Genomic DNA, 16,328 nt, shown 5'->3' on the forward strand with positions numbered 1-16,328 from the left:
GAGACTGACACTCGGAGAAGCTCTCCACAAGCCCCGGCGACCACCGGAGGGGCTGCCCGCATGAGCTGGAGCTATCAAGAACGCCTCAGCGAGCTCGAGTCCCTCAAGCGCAAGTACGAGACATACGCCCGGGAGGCCATGAACCAGTACTTCAGCTCCGTGGACGGTTACCAGGGCTACAAGGAACGCCGCGAAAAGATGATGAAGCACATAAAGCCATTTGGGTTTGAGTCTCGCGAGCTCGTCAAGCCGCCGCGCATCCGAGAGCAGCGCGCAGAGGCGGACCGGCGAGCGCGAGATGCCGCTGCAACAGAGCACCGTCGGCATCCGTACAAGGCGACCCCTGTGCCGCCGTCCACCTTCATGAACAAGTATGAGCTGATGGTCGAGGAGTGGTGCCAGCGCAAGGCCGCCATCGAGATGATGTCGCGCGAGCGGGCCCGCATTGCCAAGGATGACGCGGCTTTTGTGCGACTGTCTGCGCAGTCCTTACGCAGCACGCGGGAAGGGCTTATGGGTGTCGTCTACGGGCCGGATGGCAAGCCGGTCACACGGAACGAGGTGCGGCGACGTGCCCGAAGCGCGGACGTCACGAGAAGCCGGCGCAAAGGCACAGGGGCGCCACTTCGTGAGGTGCCGCTAGAGGTGCGAATGAAGCTGTGGCCGGCTCTAAGCGATCACGAGCGGCTTCGGCGCGAGCGCATCAAGTTTCTGGCGACAGTGCGCAAGTCCGAGGTGGACGCGGAGGTGCGGCAAGTGATGCCGCTCCTAACGAGCCCCTCGCCAGCTCGCTGGTACGACGCTGCTAGCCCAGGCGGCATCGACATGGCCGCCTTACTGGCGGCTGCAAACAGAGAAAATGCGGGCGCGGCAGCGCCCTGCTACGGGGTCGGCCAGGCCGTACTTCCCTCTAAGCCAACCCCATTCCATACCGCTGAAGCAGGAGCGCCGGCCGCTGCGCCGTCGCCTTCCACAGTGCCACCGCCACCGGCGGCTGCGAGTGGCTTGCCCCCGCTTACGTTGGTGCCCCCTCCTCCACTTCCTTGTGCGCCAACACCCCAGCCCCCTGGTGGCGCAGCAATGGCGGTGCCGGCGCCGGTGCCGACTCTTTCGGCTGCCGTTCCTGAGCCGCCCCCAGGTGCCGTGGCGCTGCCGCCCCTGCAAGTTGTTCCCACGGCGGTTCCCACCGCGCCTCCCCCTTTTTTTCCTACTGGTAGCGCTGCGCCGGCTCCTCCATCAGCCGGGCCGCCGCCGCCGCCACCACCGCCAGCGCCGGCTGCCTCCGCGCCCTCGCCGGCACCGACTGCTGCTGTTGTGGCACCAGTTTCTTCAGCCACCGCAGGTACAGCGGTAGGCTCGAAAGCAGCGAAACAGAGCACGCAGCAAGGTAGGGAGGCGGCGTGGCGCCAGTATAATCCGCAGCTGACCTTCAAGCCGAATGTACGGCCAGGTGTGCCAAATTTCGAGGCTCTTTGGGAGCACAACAAGGCGGCGCTCGCTCAGAAGAAGCTACAGCACCCGACGACGGTGCCGCAGCCGTTCGAATTGACACCTAGTGCGCGGGACAACAAAATTGTTGGACGTCGGCCGGCGCTCAGCGCCTCCGCACTCGGGCCGCCGCACCGCCACGGATCGTCGTCGGGCGATAAGAGGCGGCAGGCAGCGGACACGCCATCGATGCCAGCCGGGAACGTAACGGCACTTCCGTCCCCGCGCAGCGGCCCTCCTCGCGGCACCCGCGCTCACGCCCTGCGGACGCAGGCGATCTACTCGCACTATGTCAAACAGTCCGAGGAGCAGAATGTGACGGCGGAAGGTGATGAGCAATACTGGAAGGCGGTGGCGCAGCGACAACACGAGGTGCGGAAGCGCCTGTCTGCGTACCTGGTCGACCACCACGCCGAGCACGAGCGGGCAATCACGGAGAAAGTGCGGGCTCTGCGTGCTGCCATGCGGGAGAGCGAAAAGGCAGCCAAGGAGCGGCTGGCAGAGATGAAGCAGAGGGTCGCCGAAATGCCGCCGGTGTTCGCAGAGCCGGTGCACCTGAATGAGCAGATCCAAGGTGCGCGTGGAGGCGGAGAAGATCGTCTTGCAGTCTCTCAAGGAAGCGGGGCTCGATGGCGCCACCATCAAGCGCATCCTCACCTCCCCGCTGGCCGATGCCACGGATGCCGCGGCGGACGCATTCGGCGCTGAAGCAGCGGACACGAGTAGGAGCGAAGGGGATGGTGTTGCGCCCGTCGCGGTCGGTGAAGAGGACTCGAAGGCGAAAGGAGCGCCGTCCAGTCTGGCTGCACCCAGCCCCCTCAGCAAACACTCGGAAGCCTCGAAGCACGGCTCTAGCGGCAGCAGTAGCAGCAGCGACAGCGACGACAGCAGCACTACAGGTCGCAGCAGCAGCAGCAGCAGCAGCAGCGGGGGCTCCATCAAGAAGTCTCCGCCTGGCAGCTCCGTGACCAGAAGATCTTCTTGCCCATCCGCCTCGACGCTGTCTGTGCCGGTGCCGCCGCGGCCGGTGGTGGCGGACAGGAAGAGCGCTACTGAGTACAGCGATGACAGCTTCGAATCTTCGGATAGCGACTAGGCGCAGCGAGGATCTGGCGCTCCGTGCTCTCTCCCTACTTTCCTTTGGCTGCTGTGCACCTGCACACTTTAAAGTGGTTGTGATGGCGGCAGCGGATTGAGGAAGTGGACGCGTGTGTGTGTGTGTCTTTTTTGGTACTTCCTGCAAAGAAATGTGAAGCGCTAATCCTGGTATCTCCTCAAGAAGATGTTTTCTTTTGTTTCCCCCGGCTCTTGCTCATAGATGGCCATGGGGGATGCCGATGCGCTGGCGCCTCTCAGGATACTTGTGTGCACGCATGTATATGCACGTGTATGTGTGTGTGTAAGCGTGTCTTGGGTGTGTATGGCCAGGCTGGGTAGATTGGGTGCCCTGTCTCACATTGTGAGAGGAGCGAAGGGCACGCACGGGCCTGCTTGTCCACCCATTCGGAGATGGACATATACGGCGAGAGAAACACATAGACCCGAACACGCGCACGACGCATCATGCATGACAGATATTATGTCTCGTGCACCGACGCACGCAAGTGAGATGGTGCCGATGTATGGTAGGAAATATGCGTTGGTTGCTACACCGATGAGAAGAGGGCGACGGGATGAAGGGGGGGGGGTGGGTTGGTGGGTGAGGGTCGCATCAACGACGCGGCGCTCTATCGCCTGTACGTGCACCATCTTCACGGTTCGCGCGTTTTATCGATTGATTGAATGGTGATCGTGGCGTGCCACATTTTATCGTCACCAACGCCTCACTCTCTCGAAATGAGTGGAGCTAGGCGAAGGCCGAGACACTGTGGCTAGTACCGCGGGACTGCATTAGCATGTGCAGCTGCCTCTACACACGCCCGCACAGCATTCTGCTCCGCCTCCTGCTTGCGCTTCGTGCCTCTCCTTTGTTATTCCGATACGCTGTGTTCGTGCACGGGGCAACGATCACCTTCCACGTGCTCCGTTTACTCGATTACCCGGATCCTTCATGTCTCCCTCTGCTCTGCCTTTATCATCTTTTGAACGATGGGACTGCGGGCTCGGGCATCAGATGCACCACATCTGCGCCCGGCTTGCACGTCATCCGCGAGACGGCTTGCATGAAGCTAGAGTGGATCAAGCGTAAACTCCTGCGTAAAAGTGCGCAGGCCGCCTCAGGCCACTGCGTCGTACAATACCGCAGGAGCGCGGCTTCGCCCATTGTGGACGGCGATGCCACCGCCTCCTCGCCGACAGCGTCCGCGTCACTCAAGCAGAGCGCATACGTGATCGCGGAAAGGATGGAGCCGTCGGGATGCGCATGTCTGCTCGTGGGGCGTCGCCGGCAGAAACCGTCCTTGTCTCTGCCTGCAAGTCCGCGTCGTCGTGTGATAATCCCTGGAATCGTGCCGGGCACGGTGCTGCGTACGCGCGCCTCTGTTGTCGAGTGGATTCACAAGTGCAGACAGCTTCCGGCTTCCACCGAGTACACGGTGCTGATGAGGAGCGGCAAGCAAGTTCCACGGCACGCAGCCGACGCGGGACTGGCAGCGCTGCCTTGTGGACTGGCCGCTGCAAACGCATGTCAGCGGTGCCCGTGGATGGCGGTCGGAAACAGTGGCGAGAACGCTACGGCAAAGCACACCTGCTGGCGCACGTCTCTCGAGGGTGCGGCGCGAAACGTGTGGGCATCCGCTGCCACTGCGGACGGTGCTGCAACCCTGGCCCGCACCCACGACGATGCCATGCGCTGCTGTTTGTTTCTGGAGCCTTTCGCGGTGAAGGTGACACCGAACCGACTCCTGGGTCTTCAGCTGTTTTTTGTGCCACTGGAGGGGACTGACTCACCGGCGTCGTCGCACAGCCGTCTCGCAGACTCCGCAGCGCCCGCCTGTGGCACACCCGCTGCTGCGACGGCGGTGGTGTACATTGAGCGAGAGGGCCTGTCGCGCCCCCTGTCTGTTGCTGCTCACATATGCCGCAGAGAGCCGGCGCCACCGGCCGCTGCTTCAGGCGGCGTCGTGGAGCTCTCTCCCGAGTCACTCGACTTTACGCAGGAGTGCCTGCTGGAGTCGCTGGAGCAGAAGCGGCTGGTTCCCGCTCTCCAGCGGTGGGCCACGCAGCTCCCCACCTCCACCCAGGCGCGGCTTCTTGGCGTCTTCATTTCTCAGCCGTTCACATGGGCGCCGCGCTCAGAGACGACTACATCGTTGCAGGTGATTCTCGTGGTGGAGCGCAACACGGACGTGCTTGGCATGCAGAGCCCTTTGTGCAGCCCGTCCCACCCCGACGACCTCCTCTCCACCGAGGAGCAGCAACTGGTGGAGGTGGTCACCGCGGCGGCGCCGCTGATCCATGAGGTCGAGGTACTTGTGTGGGTGCAGTGCACATCCGACGAGACACGGGGGACAGCTGCCGGAGAGACCGCTCTTCATCGACTCTACCCAACTCTCAGTCGTGATGCCTTAACGGCGGATGTGCGGTGCGAGGATTGGCAGAACGGGTGTGACCCTGCCAAGGATGGGACAAAAGCGCGCGAGCTGGTGCGCGGTCAAGTGACGCAGACGGTTCGCTGCTGGTGCCACCCGCTGCGCAAGGAGCTGTCGGTAAACCTCCCTCCCTATCACGCGGCCTTATGCGCTGTTCCTCTTCCATGGCTTGGTAAGGCGCGCCGCCGCCGTCCTCCGTCGAGGCACAGCTCTGAACATCACACAGCATCGTCCCCTGCACTGCACACCGGCGCCGCCGCTGGCAAAACTGAGCGCGCGTTCGCCAGCGCCTGCTCACAGCGGCTTCCGTGGGTTCCGACTTTCTGGCGTCACCCCGGCGCGCTCGACGCCTGCTGCTCCGTGCTCCTCAGCGTCATCCTTGAGGGCACGAACTTGCCCACTATGGCGACATCTGCGGTCACCGAGGGCGGCACGCCGCATCGACCATGGCGCCTTGAGGTGTGCGCCCCTCGTGTCTCTGCGCACTTGTTTGCAGCCGCTGAGGCGGACGTTAGCGCAGCGGCTGGGCAGACGATTCTGGACGGTGCAGTCGTGGCACTCGCGAGAGAGGCGGAGCGCATAGTCGCTCTCGGCGGGAAGTCGGAGCAGGCCGGCCATTTTTTCTCATGTGGCGCACCGTTGCCGCCTACATCATTCTCTTCATCGTCGACGCCCCGTCGCGTGCTTGTGTCCGTGCGAGAGAGCGACGGGGCTGCTACAGCTGTAACACCAGCGTTCGTGAAGGAAGTTCTGGGCGCAGTCCATACACAGCCTGCGCGCTTGTGCTTCTACGAGTGCACTTCCATCATGAAAGCAGCTGCACTCGGCGCGCAGGTTGCCGCGGTACTTCAGCACGCGCAGCACGTCGGTCAATCGGTCTCTGTCGACACTGGCATCGTGGACGTTGATCCGCTCGCCTCGTCGTTCGTGGCGTACGCGTGTGTGTCCGTACATGTGTGATGAAACAGCCGACGAGCCGTCGCCACACTGCTTCGCTACGCGTCTCCTTAGTCTAGAGAAGACGGGCAGTTGCCGGCATGGGTAGGAGCAGTAACGGCTCGTGCCTTGCGTGTCGTCATGGGCGTGCCCATCGCGCCGCCCCCTCCCCCTCCCCTTTTTCGGACACGTACGTGTATGTCTTCACACACTCCGTCCGTGCTTAGGGCGGGACGGTGATAAGGCCAGCACCAAAGAAAATACGTCAGCTGCCCTTCGCCGTCACTGACAGTCCCAAAGCGGGAACAGCATGGGTCGCTGACACGCAACATATGCCGTAGGAGGACGAGCACACCTTCATTGTCCGCTAAGCGTGGCTGCATCGCTTGCCCTCGCCCTTCTTTGCAGCTGCGCGAAGGGGCGTTACGAGGCAAGACGGTTGTGCTGTGAATGCCCCCCTTCCCCTATTTCGGCTCCGCTCTCTCCATCTCTCCCTTCACTGAACGCCTTTGATTCTCACGGTTTCACCCTTTCCGCGAGCCCACGCCACACATCGCACTGTCCTATCGAGCGAGCAAACGCGCAGCGCTGTACGTTGATGCGACTCGAACCAGACCGCACAAGCACACACAGCCACACACACCCACATAAAGTTGTACACACAATTAATCTCTTTCTCTGTCGGGCTCTCCCTGGTCAGAGGCCGGCGTATCTGTGCACTGTCCCCTATCCTTCACGCAGAGACAAGCACACAAGAATGTACCGTGCGTCGCGCCACTTCCTCCATACACCGTCGATACGGTTCACGTACGCCCTTGCCAAGAGCTGCGGAAGCGCTGGAGGTGCAGGCGCAACGCCCACCCCAAGTGCGGCGAAGAGCGCGCCTGGGCACACCATTCTCGAGTCCTTCGGCGAACTTCCGAAGCATCTCCGCCCGCACGTGTTTGAGGAGATCGAGATTGAAGTGATTCACATGGGTGGCGCCGCCTCGTACGTGCCAAAACACCTCCAGAGGAAAAGGAAATAGGCGACAGCGGCAGTGCTTGTCACTCGCCGATGAGCGAGCGACGGAACGGTGAACACGCACACACGCACACACATGCTCTCTGATGCACATCTGCCGCTTTCCCACGTGCGAAGGTGCCGGCGAAGGCTCTCAAGCCACATGAAGTGCGCGACGCAGGGATCAGCGGAGGTGCTGTCTCGTTCCCCCCCCCCCATGCCAGGCATCCAACAGCACTCCTGGTATGATGAATCCACTCGCAAACTCATCGACACAGCTGCACAGCTATCGCAGCAAAGTCGGCGCTGTGCTCTTCCCCTTTCTCTCCCTCTTTCGTCAAGCCGCCCATGGAAAAGGTGAAGACGCAGGTGGACGCGATGGGCAGTGGGCAGGCCAGTTAGCGCGACCGTTTCCAGGGGCAGCAGAGGGGAAGGTTAATACACACACATATATATAAAGTTCCTTCCATCTTTTTCGCTCGTCATCTCGTGTATTCATGCGCGTGTGTCTGTCTCTGTGTGAGTGTGTGTGTGTGTGCCGACTGCACACTCTCGTCACTTCGCCATCAATCAGCCATGCCATGATAGTGTGCTCGTGGGTGCGCTGCTGTGCCGTTCACAAGCGATTACGACGGTGCGTTGTTGTAAGGGTGGGCGTGTCTTACGTTGAAGCGAGTTGATCATTCTGGTCTCCCTCTTGTGGTTGCTCGTTGGGTGCGCGGGCTTGCGCGTGTGTGTGGGTGGTGCCTCGCATCTGCCACTGAGAACCGGAAAAAGAACGACGAAACCTCTAAGGAAGGGAGGCGACGCGCGTGAGGCGAAGGGCGCGTTGCATGGATGCATCGCAGAGCGCCGACTCCAACGGGGCCGGTGCAGCAGCTCTACACTGCATCCCTCCCTCTCTGACACAGGCGCCAGCAGGGGTCAAGGGCGTGTACCCTTTTTGGAGTGACGCCACTTAGCTAGGGGCAGGTGTGGAGAAAAGGCATGGCTTGCCGTTTCGCTCTTTGGTGATGCAAGCAGCTGCTCGACCGACACTGTCACGGCAGCTGATGTGTATACACATATATGCATGTGTATGCGTGTGCACACACACACGCACACAGGGCCACCACTTCCTCCCCCCTTTTCAAGGAGTGTCGGCTCTCTTTTACAGCCGACGAGCGCGAGCAGTCGGCCGCCACTCGTCTCTCTTCTTCTCCTGCCGTCTGTCGTCTCCCACTCTGCCTTGTCTCCGCACATGCCCGTCATCTCACTTCCTCTGCGTGTGCTACGTACATAAACTCCTCTCTATATATGTGTGTGTGGGGTGATGAGGGGAGCCCATCATCTTGCAGAGCATACAGCTCCTTCCACTGAGCAGGACAGCACGCGACCACTCGGCGTCCGAGCGCACTGAACAGTACTCGCTCCACTCTGCGTACCAGCGCAGGCACTCCTCACGGACACACGCCTGTGGGACGCAGAAGGGCAAGGCTTCCAAACGCACTGCCGCACGCCGACGATACTCCTCGTACTCAACTTCACCCTACAAAGCAGGATCGTGGGCGATCCGCGGGGCGGGGCGGGGCGGGGGGTTAGCAACAGGTGTCGACGATTACCCTTCTTTTCCCGGATCCGACCAAGCAGAAACCGAAAATAGCTCCGTGCACGCTTGCGATGAGCACGACGCGGCGGTCCACTGAGCCCACTGGACTCAGCAGCAACGCTGTTTCTGTGCCGCGCAAAGACGGATCACTGAACACTACACCACGCTCCGCCACACATATGACAAGTACCGGCAGTGGAAAGGCGGATGACAGAGACCTGATTGTGACGCGCGGGCTGCGGCAATTGCTGGAGAAGGAGCGCAATTATCGTCAGACTGAGGAGAGCATGCCCAGGGCCGCGCTGGGTGGAAAGCCAAAGACGAAGGGGCAGAGCCGCGGCGCTGGCCACGCGCCCAAATTCATTATCTGTTACCTGTGCGGTCGGCAGTTCGGCACCGCCAGCATTGACATTCACCGGCCCCAGTGTTACCTGAAGCGACTCATCGTCTGGGAGCGTGGTGACCCAGCTATTCGCGGCCTGAAGCCGCTGAGCCCAAGGGAGCACGAGAAAGTGATGAAGGCACGTACGGCGAACGCGGAGGCGGCTGGTGGGATCGCCGCAGGAGGCGGGTACTCCTGCGCCGGTCGCATTGGTGGTGGCGGATTCGGGAGGCAGGCAGCGTCGAGTGACGTGGCGCTCTACAATCAATTGCAGATGGAAGCGTTCAACGACACTGCGCTCTCGCCCTGCCCTAACTGCGGGCGCACGTTCCTACCAGACCGTCTGCTGGTTCATCTGAGGAGCTGTAAGCCTGGAAAAACGGCGAAGCCGATCCCAACAGGCGCCTCTCGTGTCGCTCCTCCCGTGACCACGTCGTCGGCGGTGACTACAAGCGCCTCCCCCGCCCCGGCGAAGGGCAGGCGCATTCGCGCGGCAGGTGCGTGCGAGGTACCCGCAAACGCCGGCGCGGATGACGTGCCCCCTGGGACTGAGTCCTCTCGCAAGGCGTCGGGTCACACCGTGTCGAGCTGCACCTTCCCGAACGCGGAGAACGCGGAAGGCCAGATGCCGCCCACCAACGTGACGTCGTCGCGGAATCCCGGCCGCGCCGGGAGCGAGTCGAACACACGTGCCCTCGCTGTTAACGCCCCGAACGGTGCAGCCGTAGCTCCCAAGGTACTCAGCCGCGACGTAATCGAGGTGATGCTGGAGGTGGATGTGGAGGACACGAATCCGCCCTCGCCGCGTGCCCACACCGAGCAGCGCCTCTCCTTCGTGGCAATGACGGGTGCCGACCCGGATATGCTTGGCTCCTCGGCGCCGAACCGACCGGCTTTGATGGAGCCGAGCGTGGCGCCTCCACCGCCCACCCCCTCGCCCACGGGCACAAATCAGCACGCGAACGGCAGCGGCAACAATGGCGCCAGCTACGCACCCGTCTCACAGAGTACTTGGCGGGAAGGCATGGCTGACAGTCAACTGTATGGGCACGACACACCTAGCACCCTGCGCACTGTTGACGCGCTTGGGGTGACAGAGGAGAAACAAGCCGAAGCCTCCTTTGAGGCAAATGTGCACTACAACCCCGCTGTCGAGCAAGACTTCGCCATGGGAGGCGGCCTCGACGGTGGCGCGAAGGGGGAGCGCAACAGCGCTAAAAAGATTCGACTGAACAACGTATCCCATTTCAAGAACGTCTCGTCACGGCTGAATGTACAGCGGCAGTCGACGGAGGTGGATCTCGCGCCGTGCACTTACTGCGGACGCAAATTTCTGCCGGGGCGGGTGCAGAAGCACGAGGACTGTTGTATCGATCGAAACAAGCCTTTGGCGGCGCGGAAGGGCGAGACGTTGCCGGTGCGGCCGAGCACCGGCGCAGTGACCCCAAGGCGCGCGAAGCCGACACCAGCAGCACCGGCCGTCGAGAGCGCTGCGACGGGCAAAGCGAAGTTTTGCGGGGGCTGCGGCTGCAAAATTTCTGAATCTGATCAGAAGTTTTGCACCGAGTGCGGGCACAAGCTGTAACTCGTGTGTGACCAAGAGTGGGGAGATATCTGTAGGACTGAAGTGAGCGGGGATGTAGGCGGGAGGGGGAGCCGGAACAAGAAAGGGGCCAGAGCAAAGAGCAGGGAACAGTGGGAGAGGCGTGTGTGCCTGTGTGCGTGTGTGTGTGTCTCGGGCGCATAGATGGTTGTCGGTGCGTGCGATTTTGCCGCAATGCTCTCTCTTTCTCTCTCCCTGTCCGGGCTTGCGATCTAGCGCCGAGGCCAACGCCCTCGTTCTCCCACTCCCTGTCACGTTCGCCAGCATCTCTCTGGGCGCGTCTTACTCTTCTTCTTCTTTCTTCTTGTGCGGCAAGGATGATGATCGCCAGCGGACATGGGGGTATGTGTGTTCGCGTGTGCGCGTATTCCTCGCCATGCATGCGGACGCGCACGGACATTGGCATTCACGCGTGTGTGCCCTTCTGTGTCTCTCCGCGCCCTCTTTCTGCCTCTAGACACAAATGGGCGCGAATCGCGAGTGCACCACCGGAAGGAAGACGAGCGGCACGATTTCTTGCAGAACACGTCTGCATGGGCGACCTGCCTATCGGATAGGCCAGTGCCTGCAGCCGCATTTCTCATTTTTATTTTCTGTCCTTCTCCGAGCCCTTGTTGTTGTTTTGTGTTCGTTGTCTTTGTCCGACTCTCGCTCGCGCTCGTCTTTTGCCGTCTTGTGGCGCGGGCATATGTATGTGCTTGTGTGTGCGTGCGCGTCTTGCGTAGTTGTGCTTCTCTCACAGTGTGTGCGCATGTGTAAACACACCCGCATATATGTATACATATTAATGCATGTCTCTCTCTCCTTGTGTGTGTGTGTGTGTGTGCTCGTTTTTATCTGCGTCCCCTCCGCGGCCTCCTCTCTCTGTCTTGTCTGCCCTCTCCCCTACCCCCTCCCTGCCCCCACGCACTGCCCATCTTCCTACTTGGACCTCTCTAGCTCTCACCAGGATACTCACCGTCTCTGATCCTTCCCTATCTGTTTCTCCTGCTTCGCAATGTCCTGCGTGCGTTGCCTGGTGGCATACCAAGCGTGCACGCACTCTTTCACACTTGCACATGCCACTGACCCTCACCGCCGCCCCTCTTTGTACAATTTGCAGAGCATCACCTCCTCCAGTAGGCGGACGAAACATGCCTGTGCAGCGCATGGGCTTTCCTGCGTGCGTGCGTGTGCACGTGTGTGCATGCTTACATGTATGTTTATGTTTTTTTTCCACCCCTTATTCCTACCCGCACTCCCCACACCCACCCACCCACTCACACCCACCCACTCACACACACCCACCCACCCACCCACCCACACACACACACACACACACACACAAGCACACCAGCGTAGAACACGGGGCTTCGCTCGTTTTTCTGTTTTCTTGTGTTTTGTTCCCCCCCCCGCCGCCTCCTCCCCTCCCCTTTTCCATTCTCCCTCAGCAGATGCGTGCGCAGCTGTGCATGTATTCGTATATGTGTCTGTGTCTCCGGCGCAACAGTACACACCCCGGGTGTGCGGGTCGGAATCGAAGCGTGGGCGCGACTGCCCGTGTTGGCGTGCTCGCACGTGCGTGTGTCACTGCTCTTCGTACTTCCCCTGTTGCTTTATATATTTACATATATATATATATATATGTATTCACCTGTGCTGTTGGTTTCATGGCCCAGCTGTGCGAGCGTGAGGCGGCAAACAACGACGAGGCGGAAGCGTGCACGCACGCTCTCTCCCTCCCTCCCTTCCTCCCTCCCGCTCCTCACGGCTTTTGATCAGTCGCGACGGAGCGATGATGTCTATGGGCAACTTTGCATGCACCATCAAGGCAAGCCTCACACATGGACAGGCCGCGCTTTTTGCGTCCGCCACTGCTGCGTTGCCCTCTTCCTCTCACCTCATGTGTGCGGAGCGGTGGAAACGGGCATCATGTACGTAGTGTGGGGGAGGGGTGTGCGGAGGCAAGCGTGATTCATGCGCCCTGGCACCAAAAAGCACCACTGGTCTGAGTCAAAAACAAAATGATTTTGCCTTTCCGCCCCACCGCGACTCCGATTCTCCTCTTTCTCGCTTTTTTCCCTCCCTCGAAGTGCGCCGCACGCAGTCCCTCTTCCACTGCCCCTGGGCTCTTTTGTGTGCATCGAAGGCCGCTCTGCAGCGGTGCGCTAGGATGTCTCTTGCACCGAACACCGGCTCGGTGGAGCTGACCGCCTACAGCGCGCATGCGTCCCGCCTGCTCGCAAGAGGCGAGCGGATCGACAAGCGCGCCTTCGACGAATATCGCCTACCCACCATTGTGCGCGAAGAGCGCTTTGGCGGTCCTGCCGTGGCTAGTGCGGCGGGCGGAAGCCCGCAGGGCCCCGTGAGCGGCAGCATGGCCAGCACCAGTGCCGTGCCCGATGGCAAAAACCTTGCTGCCATCATGTACACGGACGCGTACGGGACATGCATTCAGTGCACTGTGCAAGGTCTGCTGGGACCTCCTCGCCCAGAGCAGCCTGCGGCCGGCCGGCTCAATGTGCATGTTGAGGCACCGTTTGTCGAGCACTTGAGTGGCGGTGCAGCAAGCACCAACTACCGCTCCTTTCAGTACATGATTGCGAGCGGCAACGCCGATCTGCCGCTACGGCAGCTGGAGGGCCACATTGGCACCGTACTGGACGGCTGCTTTGATTTGAGTCAGCTAAGCATCTACGAGGGCGAGGCGTGCTGGGTGCTGAAGGTGAGCGTCCTTCTCTTGAGCTTTGACGGCGGGCTGCGCGCCGGCAGTCTCCACGCAGTCCTCGCTGCGCTCCATAAATTGCACCTGCCGCGGACGCGACTGCCCAATGGCGACGTTATCGAGGGACGCCAGGTGCAGCTTTCCTGCATGCCGGTGGCGTGCACCTTCGGGTTCTTGGCGGGCGCGCAAGTGCGGCTCGTGGCAGACACCACGGCCATCGAGGAGCATGTTGCGGACGGCCTGATCACAGTGGCTGTGAACGAGACGGAACGTATTGTTAGCGTGCACCACACCGGCCGTTGCCCGTTGCTTGCGCAGGCGCTGGCGGCCGCCTCTCAGCAGTGGACAGCGGCCTCTGGAGCAATGCGCAAGGCTCTGTACGGATAGCGCCGCTGAAACTCCGGTGTGACGGCTGCTTCCTTCCTCTCACTAAGAGGCGCGTGCGGGCACATGTGTGCTCATGCAGCCGAGGCGGTGCGTCCCGTGGTACGTCGATATCGTGTGCAGGCTAAGGGAGGGGACGTGGCTACCCGCGGCGGACGCGTCTGTCTTGTTGCTAGTCTTTCGGCATGTCGCTGCGGCCTTTTTCAGGTTCCCGCGTCTTCTTGTACGCCGTGTAACTCTCGCGTAACGCCCTTAAAGAACCCGACGAAATCCGACGCGGAACAGAGCGCGCGGGAATGTGCGCTTGACAACCCTTCATCTCCCTTCACCACATACGGGCGAACAGGCGTCAGGGTGATACGTCTCTTATTCTGTGCAGGGGGAGGGCGATCGGGTTGTGCTCTCTCGTCGCAGTGGAGGCGGTGGCGTTGCGCTGCCTGGCGGTGCTACTTCCGGCGTCGATTTCCGTAGACACGGAGGGTCCCGCAACCTTGTGGTCTCTTGTCTGCCGTTGTACTTCGACCGCCCGTGCCTTGAGAGTCAGCCCCGCCCGCTCGACCGTCTGCATGCCTCCACCTGGCGGTGCCGGGGGCTGGAGGGGCACGCGGCTCGGCGCTGTCGCCCTTATACAAGCACAACCTACACGCGTATCGGTGTTCCTGAGTAGGACGCACTGTGCTCCTGACGGTGCGGACCTCGGTGCCACTCTCGGCTCTTCCATCTCCCACTTCCCCCCTCTCTCTGTCTCTCTCGCCCGCAAAGGAAAGGGAGGTGCTCGCATAGACGTCGACAGCTCGCGTTTCGCGGGTGGATAGAGGCGTTTGTAGATCACCCGAAGCCGAAGCGGGAATAAAAAAACTGAGCGCACAGCTGCACCGGAAATCGCACCCAAAGGCCAGCGCAGATGGACTTGGCGGCCATCGATTTTCAGAACTACCAGCTGGCACGCCAGCTGCACATGTTGCCGCAGCTGTACGATGTTTTTGTTTCTCAAGTGATGTGCTACCCGATGTTCTACCAGTCGCTCCACCCTGCTGTGCGGAAGCTGGTGCTTGTGATCTTGCTGTCGCTAAACCGCCGCTTCAACGCCAGCGCGGGCGCCACGGGAGAAGTGCCTATTGGGCGGCGCTACCAGGTCGATAGCATGCGCCTTGTTCTCGCTTTTCTTTCTTTCCCGGAGTACCACATGGATCGCGTGAGCTGCGTGTCCCGTCTTGTTGCTACCGCTCCGCTGAGCAAGCTGGAGCTGAGCACCCCAACGCAAGGGGCTGTCGCCACCCCTTCGGGGAGTCTTGACGCTACACCAACTTCCTTGACTCCGCAGTGCGCGGTCCCGGCCATCGCCACTACGACACCGTCAGAGCTGCGGCTAACACCCCAGGTGGTAGAGGACACGCCATCTGAAAGAGCATCCGGGAGCGCTTCCCCGGCTAGCAAGCCTGTACATCCACCTACGACAGCCGCCGCGGCTGCCTTGACGGGCGTGATGTCGAGGGCTCTTTTTTTTGTCCGCCCGACCGCGGCCACGGCGCACGCAGACCGCACGGCCCCGCACTTTGGCGAGACAGCGCACCTTTACGTGCGTATGATGCACCCACATCAACTTAATGAGGAGTCGCTGAACCCGTACTTTGGCCGCTACGGCCAGGTAGATGTTACGCCACTACAGCGGATACCTGTGCAGCAGTATGTGCAGTACCTTGGGGAGACTGTCACGGAGGCGCTGCTTCACCTCTTCCCGTCCACTGAGTCGGGCGACACGCTCTACGTGCAGGACTTCATCATCACGGTCGATTCCCATCAGAACGCGCTGTACGCGGTGCGCCACGCGTACTGCAAGGAGCTTGTCTGCATTGCCCTCCACGACGCGACGGCCGGCGGTGGCAGCAACACTCATTGCTTGGCAGACGTCAACAACTGGATGCGGCGGCACGCGTTTGTGTGGCGGCTTCGCGCCGATCCTCGCGCCGTCGCGAACGAGGCGTCTGCCGCTGCAGCCGCTGCCGCCCACTCCACCGCAGCGACCGAGAAGCGGCGCAAGCGCGCGCGTGCGCGGCGTCGTCGGCACGAGCGGACGATGAAGCGCCGCTCCATCCTCGGCATCGCTGCCGACGACACGTCGTCCACGCCATCATCAGAGGAGAGAGTCGCCGGGAAGGGTGCAGGCAGCAGCGCTGGCAGCAGCGGCAGCAGCAGCAGCAGCTCTGACTCGTCTTCTTCCCCCACAAGCGATGGCGACAGCGCAGCGGACGACTTGGATGACTTTGTACCGGACGTTGTTCTCGACGGCTTCCCGTACTGGACGACGGAGGACCAGCTGAAGGTGTTGCTGCAGCAGTACGGCACCGTCGCGGAGATGCGACTCTCCGTGGACGACTTGTCTGGTGCTTTCACCGGCTGCGTACTGGTGCGCATGGCGACTGTGGAGGAGGCGCTGACCCTCTCTCGGGCGGTGCACAATACCCTCTACCGTGGCTATTCTCTCGTCAGTGGCGTGGTGAACGAGCGGCTGGAGGTGGTGGCGCTCGAGGATGGCCGAGAGGTGCGCATGCAGTCCATGCCAGATCAGGTGCCGCCCGACGTTACGCTGAACGAGCGTGTCTGGGTCTGATGGGGGAGGGGAGGGTGGCAGAACCCGTATGTGGCTCGAGGAGGAAAAATTTGGATGGCTGTAGTGCGTGAGTGCACTTGTGCGTTGTGACGCGCATACC

At 61.5% G+C, this 16,328-nt stretch overlaps 5 protein-coding genes across 5 annotated transcripts; all 5 read left to right on the forward strand.

Moving 5' to 3' along the window:
* Window positions 1-138: 138 nt before the first annotated feature.
* Window positions 139-2,196, forward strand: LMXM_31_3431 (conserved hypothetical protein; the record flags this gene model as incomplete). Its single annotated transcript, XM_003878146.1, has 1 exon — window positions 139-2,196. The coding sequence occupies one exon, from the start codon at window positions 139-141 to the stop codon at window positions 2,194-2,196; it is 2,058 nt and encodes a 685-aa protein (XP_003878195.1).
* A 1,187-nt stretch (window positions 2,197-3,383) lies between these two features.
* Window positions 3,384-5,978, forward strand: LMXM_31_3440 (conserved hypothetical protein; the record flags this gene model as incomplete). The annotated part of the gene is made up of 1 exon (XM_003878147.1): window positions 3,384-5,978. One exon carries the CDS (start codon window positions 3,384-3,386, stop codon window positions 5,976-5,978), a length of 2,595 nt encoding a protein of 864 aa, XP_003878196.1.
* Window positions 5,979-8,831: 2,853 nt separating this feature from the next.
* LMXM_31_3450 (conserved hypothetical protein) lies at window positions 8,832-10,511 on the forward strand (the record flags this gene model as incomplete). Its single annotated transcript, XM_003878148.1, has 1 exon — window positions 8,832-10,511. One exon carries the CDS (start codon window positions 8,832-8,834, stop codon window positions 10,509-10,511), a length of 1,680 nt encoding a protein of 559 aa, XP_003878197.1.
* A 2,170-nt stretch (window positions 10,512-12,681) lies between these two features.
* On the forward strand, window positions 12,682-13,620 carry LMXM_31_3460 (putative exosome-associated protein 2; the record flags this gene model as incomplete). The annotated part of the gene is made up of 1 exon (XM_003878149.1): window positions 12,682-13,620. The coding sequence occupies one exon, from the start codon at window positions 12,682-12,684 to the stop codon at window positions 13,618-13,620; it is 939 nt and encodes a 312-aa protein (XP_003878198.1).
* A 901-nt stretch (window positions 13,621-14,521) lies between these two features.
* On the forward strand, window positions 14,522-16,228 carry LMXM_31_3470 (putative RNA-binding, protein; the record flags this gene model as incomplete). The annotated part of the gene is made up of 1 exon (XM_003878150.1): window positions 14,522-16,228. The coding sequence occupies one exon, from the start codon at window positions 14,522-14,524 to the stop codon at window positions 16,226-16,228; it is 1,707 nt and encodes a 568-aa protein (XP_003878199.1).
* Window positions 16,229-16,328: the final 100 nt, after the last annotated feature.

This window comes from Leishmania mexicana, chromosome 31, assembly GCF_000234665.1.
Source record: "Leishmania mexicana MHOM/GT/2001/U1103 complete genome, chromosome 31".
Lineage (NCBI taxonomy): Eukaryota > Euglenozoa > Kinetoplastea > Trypanosomatida > Trypanosomatidae > Leishmania > Leishmania mexicana.